Source organism: Hippocampus zosterae, chromosome 5, assembly GCF_025434085.1.
Source record: "Hippocampus zosterae strain Florida chromosome 5, ASM2543408v3, whole genome shotgun sequence".
In the NCBI taxonomy this organism is placed as follows: Eukaryota; Metazoa; Chordata; class Actinopteri; order Syngnathiformes; family Syngnathidae; genus Hippocampus; species Hippocampus zosterae.
Window position 1 is genome coordinate 7,599,639 of NC_067455.1, and position 24,111 is coordinate 7,623,749.

At 43.2% G+C, this 24,111-nt stretch overlaps 1 protein-coding gene across 1 annotated transcript in view; it reads right to left on the reverse strand.

Annotated features, from left to right (window-relative positions):
* LOC127601055 (raftlin-like) overlaps positions 1-24,111 on the reverse strand; it is a 76,380-nt gene that overhangs the window by 5,551 nt on the left and 46,718 nt on the right. The window contains exons 6-9 of the mRNA XM_052066032.1: positions 23,523-23,898; positions 17,226-17,438; positions 10,461-10,570; positions 6,454-6,557 (exon numbers count right to left, since the gene is read on the reverse strand). Coding sequence (XP_051921992.1) covers positions 6,454-6,557; positions 10,461-10,570; positions 17,226-17,438; positions 23,523-23,898 — 803 coding nt within the window. The remainder of the gene's footprint in view (positions 1-6,453; positions 6,558-10,460; positions 10,571-17,225; positions 17,439-23,522; positions 23,899-24,111) is intronic.

Sequence of the window (24,111 nt, forward strand, 5' to 3'; positions counted from 1 at the left end):
GATCAAATAACTGAACAAAGTCTATACTTACAAAAAAATGTGGTACTAAGGGAACAAGAACGACTATGACGAGAGCAAGAGGTCTCGACACACAAGAGCAGCAACAAGGTCAAAATAATCAGACAAACTGCAAGCAGTGGCGTGGGCATATGTGGCTAATGAAGATTAGCAGCAAGGTGTGCACACTGAAGGAAAGACCCTCGTCTGCCACCTGCTGGAGACACGCATGAAGAGGATCACGACACTGTCCAGCTTGAAAAGTATTTTTGTCTGGTCGTTTGCTGGTTAGCAGGCTACTTCCAGTTTCACCACCCAAGATGTTTTGCTTTCTGGGGTGGTTGTTCCATGTAAACCTTTAAAAATGACAAAACAGTGAGAAAAGATAAAATCCCAAATCCATATTTTCATCCTGAGTTGCCGTGGGTACACTTGCCAACTAAGCTACTTGGTATTTCGCAGGTGCAGCAGCTTAAGAAGAATTATTTCTCTTGTAGCAGTTTAAAAATATGATGTGGGATACTTCACGGCTTGATCTTGGCTGCTCTTGAGAAGAAATTCTTTAATTTCCAAGTGTGAGACAAGACCTTAGGATCTTTCATAGAGAAAGATCTTTGGAGGAGCGGTTCTTAACTAGTGGGCTGCGTAAATTCATTACTCATCGCAATCTAAAATAAATTGAACTTTGAAAATCAGGTGCATCCATTCAGATCGCCTTTCTGTGGCAGGTGGTACGAAAAAAAACATGTATGTGTACCACAAGCCTTAAAAATTTGTAAAAACCCCCCAAAACATTTTTGGGGAGCGTAAATGATAGTTACAGCTTCCAAAAAAAACCCCGAATGCTGCATTCACCCTTTTCATGCACCCTGTAACCTGATAAACTGTCCACTGTAGTAACCGCTGTCCCACAAAGGGTTCTGTAACGTACCAAGGCTGCTTTGTGCAACAGATGGCGACAAACCTTGAAAACTGTCCTCCCCCCCTCAAAAAAAGCAATATCTTGAAACTTGGCTTCTATGCTGACATTCAAAATAACGCGAGACACAAAATCGGTCCATGTTACAAACAACATTGGAGACCGCTGCTTTAAAAGTCAAGACACCAAGTAAAAACATATACTTAAGAATGTTATGCTATTGTCAAGAAGGAGCAGTCAAATGAAATAAAATAAAATACTAAATAAATAATCGACTGTTTCATCCAGTATGTGATGCATTGTGGTTGGCAAGTCCAGCCGTTTGTAATCTCGTAGCAAGATAAACACCGGTCCTGTCTGCATTTGAGAACAAGACTCTTGATAAGCAAGGGACAAGCCGCCTGTTTCACGGAACCGGGCCCTCTTAACCGCCACGTTCACGCCAGTGACACACTTTGTAATTTGCCTTTGAGCATTTTTTTTATTCCCACCCGCCCCACCTCACAAAAGCTTCAATCGCTTCCACACGGGCCCGTGTCAGGTTTTGGGTCGGCGCCCCTCTATGATCCCGTGCCTTTCATTCTTTCCACCGCACTCATTAACAAGACGTCTGCTCTTTTATTTTTAATAAATCCGCCGCTACAGGCTGATGTTGACCGCTTTATCGCTCGCGTCCGCTTTAGGGCTTTCATGTTCCATCCTGCTGTTTTGGGCTAAAATGAAGTTGTCCACATCGCCCACCAATGAGAGCTGCGGCTGCTTGATGATGGCTCAGACACATTAAAAGCCCCTCTACAAATCGTCCCCCCCCCCCCTTTTTTTTTGCAACATGAAACAAATAGATGCAAGACTTGCAGAAACCACCCAAAAAGCCTCACCAACCGTCTCTTTTTCCATTAGCGGTCTCCTAGTGTGCACGCTCTCTCTCTCTCTCTCCCTGTGCTATTTTCTGGGCTGTCAAGAATGCTGGACGGCTTCCTGGAGAATCAAAGGCGAAAAAGCGAGCGCGCTTTTCCAGCAGAAACTTCAGTCCGGCTTGTTGAGGAAATGACAGGCCTTTGTGCATCGCTCACTCTGCTGCGCCATAAGACTTCTCACTACTGAATGGACCTGGATGTGGTGGCGTAATAATGCAACATGGAAGAAAGCTTTAATTTTTTTTTTTTTTTTTATAAAAAGCCCATGGTAAATCACAAACTGCCCCTAAAACAGACAGCGGACTCTACACTGTGTGATTCGTCCTTGAGAGCTTTGTCATCTGCACTCAACCGTGCCACTTGGTAATTGCTTGTTTCTTTGGAGCACTTGAGATGCTCCAGTTTTCCGGCATTGCGCTTCATAGTACTTGAGGCTTTTTCATCTGGTGTTCGCCGAGGTCTGGCGTGCAGTGCATGCATGCCCATATTTGGCGGTGTTTGCTTAGCAGCCTACCGAGATGTAGCATGGATGCTTTTGCTGCAGCTCGGTTTATTGCTGTCAGCACTCTGGTATTACTCCACTGGTCCTTTCTCCTATTGGATGTGCTTTTTGACCTCACCCCACAAATCTGCTTTAGAGTTGAACGTGTCAAGCGACCCATGTTCTGTCCTTTCATATACACAAGAAATAGGTCCACTGACGCCGTTGCAAGGCGCAATGAGAAAAGGCCTTAAGTGCCCCAATTGGTATCATGGATTGTCATACCAATAGAGATGGTCTTTGTGCATTGAAGGCGGATGTGCGCCGATGTTACCCGAGCGTTTCCGAAGAAGACTGGAAGTGAGAGTGTTGCAAAATGCAGATGTTGGCAAAAAAAAAAAAAAAAAAACTTGCTTTGGAACTTACATTCTGCCACTTGGGGAAGATATATATACATATATAAATGACATTGCGTAGGACATACTGTATTTATTTCCAATACTTGATAATCGTCAGTCAGGGCGCTTCTTAATTGAACATTTACATCACAAGTCCATGGAGTCAGAGGACACGAGTGGAGTCAGCTATCCCTACACACAAAGATGTTTGGTCCTAAAACCTGTTTAATATTTAAGATTGCCTCGATCCGTTTATGTACTGTATGTATTTATGTAGGGACGGCCCGGTAGTCCAGTGGTTAGCACGTCGGCTTCACAGTGCAGAGGTACCGGGTTCGATTCCAGCTCCGGCCTCCCTGTGTGGAGCTTGCATGTTCTCCCCGGGCTGGCGTGGGTTTTCTCCGGGTGCTCCGGTTTCCTCCCACATTCCAAAAAACATGCGTGGTAGGCTGATTGAACACTCTAAATTGTCCCTAGGTGTGAGTGTGAGTGCGAATGGTTGTTCGTTTCTGTGTGCCCTGTGATTGGCTGGCAACCGATTCAGGGTGTCCCCCCGCCTACTGCCCGGAGACAGCTGGGATAGGCTCCAGCACCCCACGCGACCCTAGTGAGGATCAAGCGGTTCGGAAGATGAATGAATGTATTTATGTACAAATCCGCTATGAACACACTTGAGAGAGAAGGATCATCTTTATAGGACAATCTTGTAAGACAAAAGATACAATTGTCTTAATGGGTGTACAGGTCCTAAGAAAAACAATCCACTTATATTAAATTATATCATGTTAATTTTTTTAAGAACACCCCATAATTTTACCTGACTTGATTGCACTTCCTCACAGATTGTCAAATCAATTTAAATGACCAGTAATTATCAATTCAATCCCCCCACACCCCCATTGATATTAACCAACATCAGGTGCAATCGTGTACTTGAACTTTCCCATTTTTATCATGAGCTTTATGCAATCATCAATCCAACAAGGCTTTTATGTGTCCTCGCCATACACACACATTTTTTTTTTAATCGGCGAATGATGACAAATGACTTAATGGCTGCAAAATGTAATCACAAGCTACACTAATTGAATGCAGCCAAGGCGAGACTAGCGTCCGGGTTAATGTTGCGCGGAGACGCCAGCCGAGCCGTCCGCTAGCATCCATTTCGGATGAGACAAAAACAAGCCAAAAAAAAAAAGAAGCAATTTGCACTTTGCAGACATGTTGTTTCAATGAGCGAGCGAGCGGTAGCCGCCGCACAAACAAGCCTAATGAGTATCGGAGCGAAACGTATCATCAAACTGTTTGCGGGCCGGGTGAGAAATAAGCTGCTCTGTTGTACTCTATCGAGGCCGGCTTGATTAATTAGCCCTGTTGTGTTGCGGCATGGAGGCACTTTGCGTGTAAACGGGGTAAGGGGGGGGGCGGGGTGTGCTTGGTGAGACAATGAATCAGTTGTGAAACGCTCAGTCAGGGTGCTGATGGAAATATGTCACGCTTCTCTCCATTGGCGGGACGCATCACAGCTTTTTCAGGGGAAATAATAATAATAATAATAATACATTTGATATAAATGTGCTCTGACCAAACTCTTATGCATCCTTTACACCAGATCGGGTGGAAATTGAAATATCGGTGCCGCAAACTAAAATCAATTCCCAGGACAAAAAAAATATTCATGCGTTCATATTTTTTAAGAAAATGAATTTGTGATCTTTTTTTTTTCCTCCCTGTTTTGTTTTTAAGATTCAGGACCCCTATACCCAGTAGGGCTCTGGGGATTGCAACCTCGGGTGGAGCCCAGGTTTCTAAACAAACACAGTGAAGCAGCATTTAGATGTTATGCTGCACCCAATTGCCTTGCCTTTGAAGTCATTTTAATAAGCTACTGTGCTTTTGTTCTCTTTGCTTTGCCTTGGAACATCTGCCGTTATTCTCTCTGGAAATGCTTTCAAGCGTTTTGGTTTTGGGTGTGTGAAGCACATTGAGTTGGCTTGTGTGTGAAAAGTACATTTGCCTTGCCTATCGGTAACCTACATTGTGTTTACTGTGGTGCTGTAAGAAACTTCAGTTTTTCAACCCGCTTGGGTACCGCAGCATTTAGAGGCGCGGAGCTTTTCATTTAGGCGTTGGAAGCTTTAACACATGAAGTTTATGTCGCCCCAAGGTCCTCCTCTTAAACAAAAGCGGATGCCGCTGTCACCGCCGTCGTCGCCGCAGCCGCGAGTGATGCGTCAGCGTAGGCTTAGCCGAGAAAGTGTTTCCGCGTAGAGATTCTTCCTGTGACGGGCGGCAGCTTCTCTGCTTTAAAAGTTACCGAGAAGCAGATTGAGGTCAACGTCTTAGAGCAGGAAGTTTGAACCGCAATTCAAAACAAGGTGTGCACGCTGGCTATGTTCCACTTCATACAATCTAGGCCACATGGCGGTGGAGAAAAATGTCAGTACAGACACGAAAAAAACAAGCGTGAAAAGCCGATGAAGAATTTTCAAATGTCACATCCGCACACTCAATGACAAAACCAAAAGTGTTTCGCAATTTGCGTTACTCGTCTTTCAAGTATATGCGGTTCATATTTTTGAGCAATGAGACAAACACTCGAAGACATGCTTGCCATTAAGCCTTTTGCGCACCCTGTAACCTGATAAAATGTTAAGCCGTCCACTGTAGTGACTGCCATCCCTGAAAGGGTTGAAGGCTTGGTAAATGGCCAGAACGTCTCTTCAATAGTCACTTCAAAATTTGCAGACTTCCTGTGTCTTTTCTCAGGCTTCTTGAGACCTTTTTTTAGTGGGTCTACGTATGAGAGACATGCCTACCATGCCTACCATACCTACCTACCGTTTTTTGGGCAAGTCATTCAACTTAAACGCCATGCAAGATAAATGTTTTGCAATTTATCATCGTCCATCTCATCATCTGGTATAGATTGTTCAATTTTGTAGTAATGTAACAAAATCTTCAGGACAAGTTTGTCTTGGATGGACCCGTAAAAATATCCGACATGAGTCAACAACTGGGCTAAGACCTGGAATAGAAAACATCTCAGCGTTTTTTTTTTTTTTCATTTCATGAAAGACATGGCTACAAAGTTTCATTTCACAATGTGAAACTGGCTTTAGAGGCTGAATTAAACATCCATCCATCCATTTCCTGAACCGGTTTATCATCACAAGTCGCGGGGTGTGCCGGAGCCTATCCCAGCTGTCTTCGGGCAGTAGGCGGGGGACACCCTGAACCGGTTGCCAGCCAATCGCAGGGCACACAAAGACGAAGAACCATCCACGCTCACACCCAGGGACAATTTGGAGTGTTCAATCGACCTGCCATGCATGTTTTTTGGAATGTGGGAGGAAGCCGGAGTACCCGGAGAAAACCCATGCAGGCCCGGGGAGATCATGCAAACTCCACAGGACTCCACAAGTACCTCAGCACTGTGCGGTCGACCCGCTAACAGCTTGACCAACGGGCCGGCCTGAATTCAACAAAAAAAAAAAAAAATCCAGGCTGTGCTACCCGGCCGACAAGTTTCTATTTGTTGGCTCACTCAGAATGATGAAGACGGCCACTTCAATCCTTCATGTGTCTTATCAAGCAGAGCTTATTGAGACTTTTTTTTTGGGTCTCCTCAAAGACACACCTGCCAAATGTGATATTTTTTTAAATGAGCTTCGGGTCCGAATTTTTGAAAAATCCTAGGTGGCGTCATTGTTGCCAAATGTCAAGATTTTGGGCCATTACCTGTTGGTCTTGATGACAGGTGTCGGCAGCACACAGGTGAGTCTCCACCCATACACGGCCAAGGACTGCAGCAGAGGAACATAATCGGCCTTCACCTGCAAACCCTGCACAGGAAAGAGACGCAACGTTTAAATCCAATCAACTTTCCGCCGTGCAAGCGGCGTAAGACATAAGCGAGGCTTGAAAACAGCATCGACTCTTGGATACGATGATGTGCATGTCGGCGCTTTTATGCAAGGTCTTTGCGTCGTGTTGGAGTTTGCTGCAAAGGTTGGGAAAATAAAATCAAGCGCCGCAGAAAATCCCCCGGTTGCTATGAGTCAACATAGCAACGCGCTGAGATGATGACAAGAGTTTGTCAGCGCACTAAGACCTTGAACAAACAGGCTGCACAGTGGAATTGCTCACGTCTTGCTGTTTGCCATTTTTTATTATTATTATGATTTTTTTGGGGGGGGGGGGGGGTACGAGATGCCTCACTATCTGGCCATAGCCACATTTAAACTAAATTCTGGGGTCTCATGGGCTTCCTCGCATGATGTAACTGAACCCTTGCGTAATTGAGCCTTAGCCTGACTTAGATTTGTTCTTGATTTTACTGTTTTGTGCTTTCTACCGCCTTTATTACCGATTTGTCTTACTGTTTATTGTGCATGTTGAATTGCTCCATGTACAGCACTTTGTATGCAGCGATGGCTGTTTGAAAGTGCTCGATAAATACTGTTGACTTGACTTGACTTGACTTGAATTTTCACGCGACGTGATGGATATTTTGATTTAACCGGAGTCTTGGGAGATTTGAGTTTGTTTATTTTTTTAACATACACGTGAATTAGTTGAGATCTGGCATGATTTGAATATGTCCACCATGATCTGGCGGAACGCTGGTAAGATTTGCGCTTTTTGAGAAGTCTCGTGCGATTCACAGTCCTTGTCACAAGATTGTACGTTGTCTCCTGTAAACGAATACCCGTAGATTCCACACTATAAGGCGCATCGAAAACCATTACATTTTCTCCAAACCCGACAGCCCGCCTCATAATCCGATGCGCCTTATATATGGATCAATATTCAGATTTCTTGGGACATAGTATTTAAAATGTCTGTAAAGTGCTTTGTTACAGCTGCAGCCGTTGTGAAAGCTCTATCTAAATAAATCTGCATTGCATTGTATTCCTTTAGTGTAGCTCCATCTAGTGGATGCATAACGCATCTGCAGCCACATTGTAGTGAGCCCTATATATGAAAACAGTTTTAAAAAAAGGCCATTCATTGAAGGTTCGCCTTTTACTCCAAAGCGCCTTATTGTGCGGGAAAATACGGGAAATTTGTTTCACAATAGTTCCGATTATCTTGTGTGATGTGCATTTTTGGGACATTTGACATCATGTCGCATGATGTTGCGCAAGTATAGCATCATTTAGCATAAGTCTGGGCATATTCGACGCTGCCTATGGTGATTTAGCCAAAGTTTGGCGAGACTTGATTTTGTCTTGTGTGATTTAGATGATGTCTTGCATGATTTGTCATTGTCTTGTGATTCAAGTCACGACGTGACTTCGTGGAAGTTTCATTATAAATGTAGAGCTTGCTCGCGGACACGTTTGCAGAAATAGACAAACGATCTGTGGAATTTGTAATTTCATACAAGTGTGTGAAAGAAACTCAAATGCTGACATTTTTCATTTTTAAATTGCCTACGACCGATGTCGAAACGCACGTACCAAAATGTAATAAAAGGAAATCGTCGCCCTGACAGAAAATGAAGCAAATCAAGTCTGAATTAATGCACTTTGATAAGACATATGAATGGGAAAAGGTAATGAGCCCCGCAAACAGACACACACAATAAATGTCAAACATCACAAAGATTTAAATGCAATGGAAACTCATTCAGCGACATACGAGCCAAAACGCAGCCCGGAGGGAAAGGAAGAAAAACAAACGATAAATGATAAGCAACAAATGTGTTCGTCAAGTAAACAACTGCACACATTCTGCATTCAAATGTCAACGGTGTTAAACTCTGCCTTTAAAACACAAAAAAAATTCTGCTTGTTTTTTTTGTTTCTTGTTGTTTTGTTTTTCGTGTGTGTTCGTTGGCTACCCCTTCATTTTTATCCATGGGCAGGGTTTCGAGTTTCAGCGGCTGTTTTGTTTAAAGATGACACATCTGTTTAGGTCTCCGCAGTTTTTAAATGTTGGTAAAATTTGCCAACCAATATAGAATTTTTTTTTTTATGCCGTTTAGGTATGAAAGATATTACATTTGATTTCATATATATGCTTTTTAGGAAACCTCTTCCAAGTTAACGACGAAAACGTCACCACCAGCAGCTTGCATGTCGCACATGTTGCAGTGTGTGATATCTCAGTTCTCCCTGGCGGAGGTGAGAGAAGAGGCGACCCAGATAGCAGCGGGGCTAATTTGCACCGGCGCTCCGTGTGAGAGGTCGCGCTTTGGCCTGTCAGGTTTTGCCACTTCGATAAGGAGGCAGGAAAGACCAATGCTCCTCAGCGACCGCTAAGAGCCTCGCGTAACGCTAACGCAATGGATTTAGACTCAAAAATGCTCCCAACATAGGGATTACCACGGAGATATTTTTTGAAAGGAAATATTCTGGTTGAGTTACATAAATAGCTTTTGCAGTGGTCTGGAGCTTTTGAGACAAATTCAGAAATCTGAGAAGGGTTGGCTTAGGTTGCTGATGTGGCTTCTTATGTAGAAGCTAACGTTTAGCTAGCTCGCAGGATTTGAATGAAATATCAGAACCCATGGTGGGTGAATTCTTTATTTCTTCGTCCATTATTGTCAGCTACGCTCTGCCAAAGGTGTACAACTTTCAAGCTGTGGCCCGGACGACACTGTGTGAAACAACAGTTGTACCGGCAGTTGTTTCGCTGGTGAGGTGATTGGCTGCGCTTTCGCCAAGTCGCCTCCGCGGACTGTCAAGAAGTGAATTGCTGGTCCAAGGGAATGTCCTTTCACACTTAGAAAAGTCTAAATTCCATTAGCGAGATAGCATCTGTATACACGTACACACATGTACGGTATAGAGTACACACATGGACAAGCAAACAACCGCACATCTTTTAAACACACTGGACCAGAAATCCATTTTAACACCAAACCTTTGCTAACAGAAGATATAATCTGGAGGAGATAAGCGCTCGTTTACTGCGACTGACACACGCACACGTGCACACAGTCAATGTGTCAATAAGATGTACCGCACGTTACCATGTTTCATTCCGCAAACAATAAAAAACAAACAAAGGGTAAAGAAGACCAAAAAAAAGGCAAAATATTCACATAAAATACACAATTGTTGGTCTCTTTGTCTTAAAGCAAGACACCAATCAAAATTCCTTCTATTAAAAAAGTGCAAATATCAATGGAATAATGACATACAACCGAATGCAACCATATTGGACTTTTCTGACTGGTTCACGTAATCACGCAAATGTTAATTTTGGGCTTGCTCCTGAGTTTATTGTGCTATAAAAATGTCATCAAGTATTGCCATAGTTTCCCCAACCGTCACAGGTTCCATAAGTTATTTTGAGAAGGAAAATTAAAATTGACGGTGTCAGTTCCTGGCGAATGCAGCCTCATGGTCCACGGAGAAGGTGCAACCCATTCCATGAAGGCAGCAAACTGTGATTGATTGTCACCAAAATTTAGGTGCACATAACTTGGCATGATCTAATCATACTCTGAAAATATCAGAACGAAAACACTCAATATATATATATATTTTTTATCTATCGATGTCGTAAGTTTGCCTCTTCTAGTTGCCTCAAAACCTTTTCCCCTAATTTTTGTGGACATGAATATTGACATCCGAATCAGAGTCTGAAAATATTAGTAGAAAACTCGCAAAATTTTGGATGATATACAAAATCCAGAGCGTTCATGCACTTGTAAGCGGTTGACAAGAACCACCAGCAAAATATGTCATAGCTGTTGTTAAAAATCAGAAGGAATGCAAAGAAGTTGCACTGACGTCAATGACGGTCCACTGCTCCACCACGATGGCGTCGTAGGTGGTGTTGGCCTCGCCTTCCCTGGCTTCCTGGAACACAAAGACGCTTTCCACCGACTTGGGAAGCAAATCTGCAGAGAGGAAGGAAGACAAAGTGGCAATCAACCAACCAAGAAAAACATTTACATAAGCGAACGTGAGCGTTTTAGTACACTCAGGCTCATCGAAATGAACGACGTTCGTGTAACATTGGCACAATCATACGAGGATTGCACCAACGATTGCTTCAATAAGTTTGATTTTTGTCACACTTGGGAAAAGCGACAGGATTTCCTGCATTTTTCGCTATAAACTTTTCCTCACAAAATGAGCTGAACTCATCAGGATTTGTCTTCATTGGTACACGAGCTAAATTGGGAAGAAAATTAGCACCGTCTGCCCTTTTTGCCGTTATTTATTGTATATCGGCACAAGAATTGTGAGAAACAACAAGATTTGTGAACAAACTCCAATACCTGCCTCTTTTCACAAATTTAATCGCAGAGGTTATTTATCCTCGTGTTCATGCGGGTTGGCAAATTAGCTCATTGCGCATTATCGCGAACAACTGGACTAAGCGTGGAACAGAAGATTATCAGCAACAACAAGAAGAAGAAAACGTATAAATCGCTCCGGAGTGGAAGTCACAATTTTTGTCTCAATACATTTGACAAAAACTGAGAACAAGAACAGGAAAGCTCAGAATCTCTTCGAACCATGCAACAGTTTTTTCTTTTGTGTTTAATATAGCTTACATCAACTTGTTCCGTTTCCATTTCTTCTTCTACTTTCATTTGACATTTGGCAATTACTTTTGGTACATTACCGGCTACTTCTTTAGCAAGCTATAAAGAAGGTGGCCAATGGCGATAATGCATGACTACTACTACTACTACTTCCATTTGCAAATACTTTTGATGCATTACCACTGGTGGACATAAGGTGGTAGTAATGCACAGAAATTCAACATCATTGGGGAACGCGGGTTTTAGGTCTCTGTCCGAGCTGTATTTTCAACAAATCACAAGACCAGCCAAACAACGACCAAAAAAAATGTAACTTATACAAAAGAAAAGTACGATAATAACATGTATATACTGTATTTTTTTTTTTTAATCTGAAAACTTACCGGTTGCAAATGCGCAGGTAGATGAAAAATACACTCACCATCTCAACATTTTAGAGGCAAGATGCGACCATTTAGGGGCAATCTGAGGTCATGTGGAGGCATTTTTTTTTAGGAGGGGGGGTATTTTTTCACACAGTATACGATGCGTGAAACAGCTGGCTTTGACAGGAAGTGCAAAGGGGGTGAGTGAGTCACATGATCTCAAACATGCTCCAGCGCTGATACATTTCCTCTGCATCACATCCCAGACAGACTGACCTTCATGACCCCTATATCCCCCCCCCCCCCCCCCCCCCCCACGTCTCTTGTTATTCCTTTGAAACACACAAACACACACCACACACACATCCAGGCTGGCCCTGAGTGCTTTCTCATTACTACCCTGCCATTTCCACACTAATACAGTTTGCTGGAGCCCAGACGCAACACAAGACACTCCACATTTCATTACAAGACCCAAATAATAGTGCTGGGGTGGGGGTGGAGGGGGGTGGTAGGTGGGAGGGGCGGTGCCAGTGGCTGGAGCGACAGGAAGGAGGATAGAAAAGCAGACAGACAGCGAGGGGGATTCATATAGATGCCTCCCCAAAATCTAATTAGGGCTGGGGCACTTTCAATTGAAGATGTTTCAGACATCTGCTGGCTCACTCAAATACAGACATTGTTCACTCAAGACCGCCAAGACCCCCCCTTTCCATCCCATTCAATCCTCCAGACTCTTGCCTTTTTTTTTTGGTCCTCTACTCATTCTGCGAATGAACATTCTCTCTCACCCATTCAACATGCTGCACTGCGCCCTTCATGTACCTTGCCACTGGGCTTGTTACGCTCACAGAAAAGATCGAAAAATGTACAGAGTACACGGTTTGCTTGTTGTAGTTTTTTTTTTAAACACTACACAGGTGAATAACGGGGGATAGGGTACCCCTGAAAAATCTGTCAACAGGTGAATTCGCAAAACTATGAAAATTTGGGGGTCCACTAAATATGTTAGCATTAAGCTAGCAGACATGTTTGGACAAAATTCAGATACATGACTTGGTTTGAGTTTTCCATTTATATGTTTAAATGTCTTTTGTTTTTACAGTACTTTAACTGGGAGTGACCAACAACCCGGTTGCTGCTTTGATCCCCCAACATTGCAACCATGTTGAAGCGTTTTCTAGAAAGTGATGTTATATGATAGTCTCCTATATCTTGACAGCAAGGGAGTGCTAACACACACATAATACTTCAAAAAGTTTTGTTTCATTACATTATAGTGTATTTAAAGACTTAAATTGTGTCATATTGTGTCTATGTATGAGTTTTAAGACTAAACTCCCCAAAATTATACAGTCTTTATATGGGTGCCTTGAACGTATGAAAACCCCATAGCGACAATTTTGTAGCGTTTAGCATCTCGGAAACTGAACAAACCTTTCACAGCGCCCACAGTTTCCCCCGTGTCGCTGTTCTGTGTGAAAGGTACCGATACAAATCTTTGATCAACCCTTTAGGGGACAGCGGTTCCTACAGTGGACAGCTTATCATTTCCTCAGGTCACAGGGTGAAAAAGAAAAACCTTTGAAGAAAACTGTTGACTGGTTTTATTTGATCGCAAGATATAGGCCAATAAAAATTCTGCCGTTCTACCTCGGAAGCATTAATTCACCGGGAAGGCAGCGTGAAAGGGTAAATTCGAGATTTTGTTCTGCCTTGACGGAGGTCTGCCCTTTGAGTGACGCATATTTACAGAGAAAAGCAACACCACTGGGTGAATGCTGATGCCTGATGCCAGAGCGATGCATTATGGGTGGTTCATCATCAATAAATTACGGTGTGAAATGAAAAATGAAATACACATCATTTTGGGCTCATTAGTGGGTGCGCATTAAGGCTTGAAGACAGCCTGTGACCAGGTCATGTCTGCCCACTTCAAAATGAAGGCCGGGACCGGCGCTGACGGCTCATTTATATTTCACACAGTGGACGGGACGGATGTGATGAACATGTGTGTGTGTGTGTGTGTGTGTGTGTGTGTGTGTGTGTGTGTGTGTGTGTGTGTGTGTGTGTGTGTGTGTGTGTGTGTGTGTGTGTGCGCGCAGCTCGTTGGCAGGCTGGTCATTCCTATCGCTGGGCAGAATTAGCATGGCTGTAAATAGTAAAAATTCCTCCGCGCTAAAAGTCTGTAATTGACCGTAGATACCGAAAGATAGCTGAAGACGTTTGTCTAAATGAAGCTCTTCAACTCACTTCAACATAGTTCATCGGCAGCGAGTTGCTACCAGCTGGCGGCGTAGCACAACTTCTTTAATTCAACATGGCTCCTTTGCACCAAGATCGCAAAACGTGGTGAAATCATGAGTTTGTCGAAGTGAAGCTTCTCAACTCACTTTAACCTAGTTCCTTGTCACCAGGATGCCACCAGATGGTGGTGAAGTACAAACTACCACTTTTGTCTCAATGAACCTCACTTCAACTTTGGCCTCAAGATGCTACCAGATGATGACAAAGCCACTACTTTTATCAAAGTAGTTTGCGTCCAGATTTTGACAATATGAAGATCCTTAATTCACACTCCATCATAGTTCCTTGACACCAAAGTGTCATACGTTGTCAGCAAAGCAATCCTTTTACTGTTTTTGAGCTCAGCACAAACGAGCAAAACATCGAGGACTTTTTTTTTTTTTTGCTTCGGCCACCTTGGCGCCAAGGACTATGTGAAAGTAAGTTGAGGAGCTTCATTTAGACCAAATGAGGCGCAGGTGTTGGATAGAGACTTCTGCCTTGATAAAGACAATAATGGTCAGTTTTGGCTGACACAATCAAATTTTACATCCCTGCCAAGAAAAAAAAAACCTTGTGTTTCCAAAACCATAATTTTCCATGAAATTTAGGGGAACCCCCCTGCAAATGTTGATAAGTCATTCAACATTGAATCGGTCCATTTTTTCCAATAATTTTGTAGCTTTGTTCATAATTTTGAAGCGCAACACAAACAGAGAGTGACCAATATGAAAACATGAGGGCTCTGCCCAACAGTGACAATACGTTTGTTGTTGTGCTTGCTAGTTTTCATCATACCGATGGCCGTTTCTAATATTTTCACTGTGTCAAGTAGCTCTAGAAGATGGTACAAAATTAATTACTACAATCATATTGTGATTATTTCCTGCCATAGGTGATCAAAAAAAGTAAGCAAAAGGCTCAGTAGCGACTGTAATGTTTGAGGATGGATGCTAATCCTTTGCTAGTCCTACACAGCTTGCGATGTGTAACAAAAGGATTAGCTCGGTGCCGGTTGCCTTGTTGCTACATAATTGCTGGCTTCTTCTTCTTCTTCTCTCTTTTCTTTAACTTTTTTATGTTCATTATGCGCCTGCATCACCAGATGCATTGTATTTGGGCATCGAGGAAATGGCACTATGCAGCAAAGAGGAAACTGTGGCCCCATGACCTTCAACAGTCATGGGAAACTGCAAAAACCAAGCGACACTGAACGCATCAGTCGCAGTCATCTTAACTTTGAATGTGGTCAGGAACAGGTCAGTTTCATTCTAGAGAAGATTTAGGGCAGTCAGGATGAATGGCTGCAGTTAGGTGGAGACTGTGGAGTCACAGTGCGGTCAGTGTCTGTGTTTGTCAATGTCTTTTTTTCATAAAGTGTTCAACTATGTGTAAAAAAAAGTGCACTTGAGGAATATTTCATACGTTGAATCAATATGTTAATGTAATTTCAATTTAAGAATGCGCTTAATATGAATACATTATGATGTGTTAATTTAATAAACTGATTTAAACATTCATTCAAATTTAATTAAAAATAATTTAATTATGGATTCGGTTAAACACACTTAATTTTAATTCATTCATTTAATCTTCATTTCATACTTTCATTTAATTTTAATTTAAAAAAAATAGTTCAAAATGATTAAACCAATTTTAATACATTCAATTCATTGTAATTTAATAACTTTCATTTCATTTGAATACATTCATTCCTTTTCAAGTGACCCATTCATTTATTTTTAATATCAAGAGCTGATATTCGGTCATCTCAAAGAGTCCTTTCTTTGATGGACATATATTCCTGCATTTTCTTCAAGCATGTGAACTCAACTCAAGTCAAAATCATTTTTTTTTCTTACAGTTAAAAAAAAAAGCACATTGGCTGACTGCAGCGTCACCTTGTTTGTCGTCTTTGCCCAAATTTAGATCGCATGGTGGGCTGAGTGTGGCGCATGTTGAATGGCAGCTCAGGCGTTTGTGTGACAAGAAAGAAAAAAAAAAGGAAAGGAAAAAAAGGCTGCAAATCCTCACAGCAGCTCTGGAGAGGGATTAAGCTATTCGGGTAACAAAAGGAACAGTCACGTTTTTGCACTTCTGCTGTCCCTTCGTTCGGAAACTCCACTCTTGGGAGGCAGTGGCAACGTGTTTGTGTGTCCGCTCGTGCGTGTATGTGTTCATTTGTGTATATGTATTTTTAATGCTTTCCGTAATTTCGATATGTTTTCATTGCCTGCGGCCACAGCGAAGCACGCAGACGAAAACATACACAAAATGCAAACAAAACACCCTCCACACAAATATGAACACACACTTGGCCTGAACTCACACATGCGCACACACATTGTGCACATGTCTATGTTTTTTTTTTTTTACAGTCGTATGCCAACTTGAACTTTGAACAATATCTCAACTTACAATTTGTACCAAAACAACTCTTGGGTGAATTAAATTGTGGAGTCTATTTGCACGCTCCAAAGTCATCTCATGTCTTTTTGTTGCAGTTTTTCTGATCAACCTTGTCACTAAGCCACACCCCCTGGAATCGGCCAATCGCTGCGTAGGACTTGCAAAGAATAAAAATAAAATAGAACAAAACTGGAAATCGACCATTTTGCGCCAAATGAGTGAGTTGGAAGCAGGTTTCCAAGCGAGGTGCCGCTAAATTGTTTTTTTGAATTTACTTAGTTGTAATTAGTATTTATTTCCCCCCAAAAAATGTTTCAGTTTAGTTGTTTTTCATTTTCGTAGTAGTTTTTTGATTCTAGGAAATATTTTTCAACTGCAAGATTTTATTCCATTAACACAAATGTTTTATTTTTTCAATTTTACTCTCCCGTTTCATTCATTTTTATTCGCCACAATAGCCTTGCTCGTGACAATACTTTCACTGATAATTCGGTAGACAGCATAACAAGGACACACGAAAACCTCTGCCATGCTTGACACTGAAAAGGAAGTCGGGCATTTTAGTTCGAATCAGACATTTTGGTCAAATTCCAGGGCTTGCAAGTTTAGATTTAGACAAACTCCTTCGACGGAATCCAGCCAATGGGAGGAAGATCCAAATTCTACTTGCAGCTTTAATTCTTATTCTTACAATAAACATCCCTGCTATTTTGTCAACAACTAAAAATGGAAATGAGGCTTTAATCCGTTATCAACTTCATAATCTGTTTTTCCAGACGTTCAATTTGCCAGATGAATGAAAAATGTGTTTACTCTCACTGCCCCCCCCCAAAAAGCCTGCCAAACAACCCAAACAGGAAATAGTTTGGATGCCAGGAAAAAAACCCCAGACAACATCGTGTCCTGCCCCGACACACCAACACGACCACCCGTTTATTTACCATCAACGTTCCCCAGGTGGAAGTGCCCGTCGACCAGCGAGGCTCCGTTGTTAAAGTGCTGTGTCATGTGATCCAGCCAGTTGGCTTCCACCTCTCGGACGTCGTCGCCGTTGACGCCGGCGTGCACCCGCAGCGGCACCTTGACCGTGTAATACTTCACCGTGCCGCCCTCACGCACCGCCGGGTGGTTATACAAAGCCAAAAGTTCAGCCCCTGTGGAGACAAAAGACGGACAATGTTAACGTCTCGCATTGGTTTTCGCTATTTCCGCACGCATTTTTATTTGGCTTCCTGTTAGACTACTAAGTCACTCGGTTCATTAAAACAAAGTCGGATCTTTTGCCATGTTACGACTCTTTGCTCCGTCTGCTCTGTATCATTAGCATACGCTCCACGGAACGCGATATGTGCTGATCTGCAAAAAAAAATCCCCATTCCCCTCACCCCCCCTCACCCCTTTGTCGCTTCTCTTCTGTCCGATCCAAACGTGCGGCGAATTAAACGCAGTTTGGAATTTCCGGCCATTGTTTTTCCAGGAATGCAGCAAGTTAAGAGGGAGCGTTTGCACTGTAAGTTAATTTGCGGCTAGAGTTGAGTGAATAATGCATGAAAGGCCCGGCCGCCAGCTCGCTGTTTACATCAAGAGGTAGCGTATACATAATGCAGACGGCCCTCAGGAGGGAGAAGACAAAAGAACGCATGTGTCCCCGTATCAAAGACGAGCCAAGTGGGAGGGTTATTTTTTTCACTCTTTGGTGGAAATATTTTTGCTCTGCTTGCAGTCGCGGAGAAAAAAACAAAACAAAAACAAAGACAAAAGCAGTGTAGCCGAGCGCCGAGCAGATCAAGGAGGTGGTTGTTGAGTGCACCTGAACCACAGTTGACCAGATGGACCAGCAGAATGGCAGATGACCAAAAATTGCCGCACACGCACACACACACACACACACACACACACACATTAAAACAAAAACACATTTAAATGAACACCCCCCCACACACACACACACACACACACACGACAACAAAAACACATTTAACTGAACACACACACACACAAACACAAACACATGGACACATACAACAAAGTGCAGGACACACACACGCACACACAAGAAAACAAAAAACACATTTAAATGAACACACATACATACATGCACACAAAACACATGGGACATGTACACTAACATGCAGCACACATACACACACACACACACACACAAACCCTCACAAAAACACACACACACACACACGAGCAAACTCACTAATGTGAACACCCCACACAAGGACGCTTACGCAATAACAACATCCGCATAAACATGAGCACGCACGGCCACGTGAAAACAGATCCACCAGAACACACAAACAAAAGCACACAAGCATATGAACAGACATGAACACACGGAAACTCATGTACACACGCAAACACAAATAGTATTTCTCCTAGGCGCACGCGCGCGGCCTGAAACACACCGAAAGAAAACAAACTAAAAAAAAAACCACACACACATACAAACGAAGCCTCAACACGCAACACATGCAGGAACGGATGCTAAAAAGACCACAAACTATCAATTTCAAAGAAAGCACACATATGAAGTCATGAAATTACACACACACACACACACACACTTGGATGCGACAGAGATGGCGTCAGGGCTTGGATCCGGTGTCGGCCGAGATGAATCATTCATAAGCACTTCCTGTCAGGCTGGTGTGACGGACGCGGCGGCCGGACGCCAAATTTTGCCCCCAAATGTTGACATTTCGTCCAGTCACTGTGGAATTCTAACGAGGCAAACGAGCACAACATTGGCCAACGTTCATCTCCAAATGACACCCAGGCAAACACATCCATCTTTGAGGGCTTGTCGTGGGTCGCTTGCATCATGGCAGCTGGGCCCCGTGCCTGATACGAAGCGGTAATACCAAAAGTTGCCCATAGTTGGTGTTCATGATAACCGGCATCTTGCACAGTAAGAAGTTGAAGTTTACCGTCAAATTAAACAAAAAAAGACACATTTTTTCAAAGCAAACATGGTGAAGCAGCATTTAGCTGTGCTGCTGCACAGAAATGGAATGGGCTGACAACAGAAAGGAAGTCAGCCCCAAGTAGAAATGCCTTTAAATCCAAGTTAAAAACTAAGATTTATTCACATTACGATCTTTTAAGCATTTGCTAAATCAATTTCGTGATACAGGCTTTCAGTAAATTCAGAAAGCGACAATTTACTTCATTCATTTGCTTAAAAATGTCTTCATATCTTTCTTTGTCAATGTGTTTAAATAACTTTTGTTCTCTTTGCTTTGCCTTGAATGTCTTTAGCTGTTGTGCTTTTGGTAGTGTTAAGCGTATTGACTTGCCTTGTGCTATATACATATATTTGCGCATTAATGTCTGATAGTATAATGAAAGCACATTTTTGGCAAATTCCTCAGATAGGCTAGTCAATAGCATCGGTGTCGGTCCATATAACAGTTTTAGAAATGGATATTTGAACACAAATGTTGGGGCAACAGAATTTATAATAATCACAGGCATGTATTCTTTATCCTCTGCCATGATTGAGCAATTTTACTCCATCTTACTGAGAAACAGAGACCTTTGCTATGTCCACCGAATGGCCATGGTGCGTACGCCAGAAGGAGCAGCAGAATGTCCTAATGTGAAGCTTCACCTCATTCATTATTAAAAATAACCACCAACTTGCACAATTGAGATAAACAGAACCATTTAGAAACAATCATGAGTCAGGAGTGGTTTCTGTTGCTCTCAAAATCGATAACCCACTCCTCAACGAAAACTAACAGTAAAGAATGTAATGTTGTAGGAGACCCAAAATAAAGATAATTGATTGTGCACTTGTGTGGATGATACTGAAAACAAAGCTCATTTTTGAAACGGTGATGCGACATTGAAGAATATGATATCAGATGATGCCCAACCTCTAAGAGTGCAAACTCTAGATGAGCAGATTACTGTTAAGATAGCGCATATTTCTTTATCTACAATTGCCTCACCAGCAAATAACATCAATCTTTTAGCGGGGCCTTGCAGTTCACAGATAATAAAGACAAATAAATTGTCTTTGCCAAGCATTGTGTGACCTTCCTCTGATGATTCGGCATATTTTGCGGCTTTTAGAGTCCAAAATGGAGACGCCTGATTTGTCTTTGCGTTCCGGAGAAAAGCACTAAAATCCTCATTATGGTCATCATCAGAGTCCTCCAACTTTGTTATCTGTTCTCCCTCCAGCCTTCTATTCCATGCATGTATATTTTGTTTTACTTTGGTTAGTCTCCATCCCTCTTCTTTCCATTGCTTGCCTCCACCTTTCTAAACAATGTTTTCAGCCCCACCAAACAAAATAATCAAATGGCAGAAACAGCAGCTAAGCTAAGAAAGGCTAAGGTTAGGCTAGCGTGGCTCTAGGCAATCACAATAGCAGGCCACATAGTACTAAGCTATGACCTTGCCAATGACATTTAATGATGGCTTTAGCATGCCAAGCTAATTGCTAAGCGAGTGGCGACAGTAGAATGAACACTTGAACATTTGAAAAATCATCAGGTCGGCGCACATTAGTATTAGCGTGTTGCCAAAGCTAAGAGCTACGTCACCATGGAGCTAAGACATGCAAATATGAAGAATTGCACATCAGTTATATTAGCATTACCATGTTAAGCTAATCGCTGAGCTAATGCAAGATGCGACAAGCATTAGAAAATTAAGCATTGAACGTTAGCCTAATAGCATGAGCATGTATACCGGTACAATTACTCTAATTGTATCCCACCAGTGGTGTTGTTCGACGAGTCTCCCGTTTCTCCACTTGGATAACAGTTTATTTTTTGGTGATTTTCTGACACCAGTGACTCACACAGAAGCTCATCTGCTTCATTTCATTTCCTGGTTTACCACTTCATCTTCCTCCAGAGCGATCGACTTCCATTCGTTTCAAGTGACAACAGCTGGGACTTGACAATACGCCTACCCGAGACTTCTTCTATCGTCGCCGTTTCCTTCAACATGTACATTCAAATGCGCACCAGCCACTTGCACGCCTCTCTGTTTCTCTCTTTCGCTCGCTCTGAATTAGACTGCTGCTTCAGGAATTCTTCTTATCTCGTTCGGAAGCCTATCTGGAGGGCATAACCGCTAACTACATTCAACATTTATTTTCATTCGTTATCTGAGCCGCTTATCCGAGCATGAAACACAACACTCTTCATTTAAAACTTCGGCCTCATCACTCGATCTGACATTCTGATGGCTCCTAGTTATTCGTGATAACTGCCACCTTGGACAAGATATAATATATAGTCACGCATGAGTCAAAGGACAGAGTGATTCAAGCTATTCATGTTACATTTGTCTAATCTGAGCGAGGGAGATTTTCTGGGACAGCTCAATCCCAGCCTACCAAAGCTTTCCAAGTCATGTCTCTCGCTTCCTCTCTCTTTGACGTGCCAACGCTGGCCACCACGCTCGGGATTAAGCGCCGACAAGCTAGCAGAACCTCGGGACGTTAAGAGAGGGACAACACGGGAACATGGGAGCTTGGCACGGGCCGTCACCCTTTCGCACACCATCTGGGCTATCGTTAGCCAAGAAGAGGCAAGAAAGATGGAAGCCACGCATAGGCCCAGATGGAGACACTTGTCATGACGCCATGTTACATACATGTCACACATACATTTACAGTATTTTGCAAAAGCTGTACCGTATTTTTAGAGGCAATGGTATACAGAAGAAGAAGTGGGTGTCTCCATCTGTTCAAAGTCGGATAGACGGTAGGCGTAAATCACGTGAGCCCCGCGAGGAACCCGACGAAACAGTTGCGGATTATTTCACAGACGTCGTTTTGCTAATTGGGATTCTGTTGAAGAATTTTTCTTACTTTCTTTTTAATTTAATGGTTGTTTTGGAGAAAGAGGATTACATCCCGAGGCACAGTGTTATTGTGTAATGTTGAGGCAATAGCGGGAAACCAGAACGCTGCACACATGTTTACTTCAGCAGCCCAAAGACAAGTCAAGACAAGGTAGGGGTCGCCTCTCTGTGCTGTGCTTGGGCTCAATTGACCCCGAAGGTCTGATCATGTCCAAATTACAGCCCGAGGGCCTTTTACGGCCCACCATCCATATTTTTAATGGCACATGACATATACTAAAAATAACATGGCCTGCAAAAAAAATGGAATAGGGAGTGTTGGTGGGCAATGTTAAAAATGGAACTGTTCATGCAAAGATACAAATAATACAAATAATATTAAAAACGGGCGGCCCGGTAGTCCAGTGGTTAGCACGTCGGCTTCACAGTGCAGAGGTACCGGGTTCGATTCCAGCTCCGGCCTCCCTGTGTGGAGTTTGCATGTTCTTCCCGGGCCTGCGTGGGTTTTCTCCGGGTGCTCCGGTTTCCTCCCACATTCCAAAAATATGCAAGGCAGGCTGATTGGACACTCTAAATTGTCCCTAGGTGTGAGTGTGAGCGCGGATGGTTGTTCGTCTCTGTGTGCCCTGCGATTGGCTGGCAACCGATTCAGGGTGTCCCCCGCCTACTGCCCAAAGACAGCTGGGATAGGCTCCAGCACCCCCCGCGACCCTAGTGAGGATCAAGCGGCTCGGAAGATGAATGAATGAATATTAAAAACTGTACGTGTCACTGATGAACATGATTGTTCCGATTCAGTTATTCATGATGAACAACACTGGAAACAAACAGCATGTGAAATTATTCACAGTCAAAGTTCCGACAAATGATTCAGGTAGTTTTGTCTTTTCCCCGATTTGGACATTTTGACCTTTCGCTATACTTCATTGCAGCTTGTTTGTGTTTCGTGCGACATCCTTATTATTGCGATTGTTTGGATTTGTCGGGCAGGATAAACATGTCCACCGTGTCTTTGGGGGGTCGACAAGCTACGCACAAGCCCGGATGATGACCTTTGACGACCCTCCGCGGACCAATTAGTATAGCGGGTGAGGGGGTGAGGGGGGTAAGGGGGGGATAACTTGCAGACACATGAAACAACACGAACGCGTCTTCTCGGCTCCTGCTGCCTTTTAAAGTCAACCGTTTGAAAACCAGGATAAGAAGTGGCAAGTTTATCAGCCATTACTTTTCTTTCTGGTGGAAGATTGCGGCAATGTCCTGCTTCGCTAACGTCGGCACGAAAGAAATCTCGGCCGCACTGTTTTGCGGCAACCAGTGAAACGGCCCTCCAAATTCAAACTATTGATTTTATTTTGTTCGGGGGTTCTTGAAAGACAGTCACCATGGTTACCACTACTCACCATAGGATCTATGCTGGTATCTGGTCCTCGGCTTTGTCTCTGGTGCGCTGTCCTTGCTGTTGTTCTGGCATGGCAACTCCTCCTCCGTCAGCTCCTCTGAGATCGGAGATGAGGCGGCCGAGACTTCCCCGACAAACCCCGAGTGATTCCCGGAGTTCTCGCACGTGTCCGTATCCTTTCCGGGACGTCCGTGGCGGGCGGGACTGGACGGGTCGGAGGGGCTGCAGCTGCTGAGGGAGCCCAGCACGGAGCTGGGGCTGGAGTGCAGGGACAGGGATGGGGTGTCTGGTTCTCGGATCATGGTGCAGGGTGCCCCGTAGGGTTCCTGCACAAAGCCCACAAACGTGACACCCTGCTCAGCCGCGTCCTGGATCTGCTGTTGGGGAAGAAAAGGCATCAAGTCAGTGGAAGTCTTACTGGCTGCCGTTTGAGGGAATATTTCTCTTCAAAAATAGCTTACTCTGGAAACTTAATAGGGGAACTTTAAAATCAGCTCAAAAGCGCTTTTCACTTAGTAGCATGAGCTTTTGTTGATCCTAAGTACAGCCGCAAAAACAAAAACTCTCAAGAAGTATGCCCGAAAATGCAC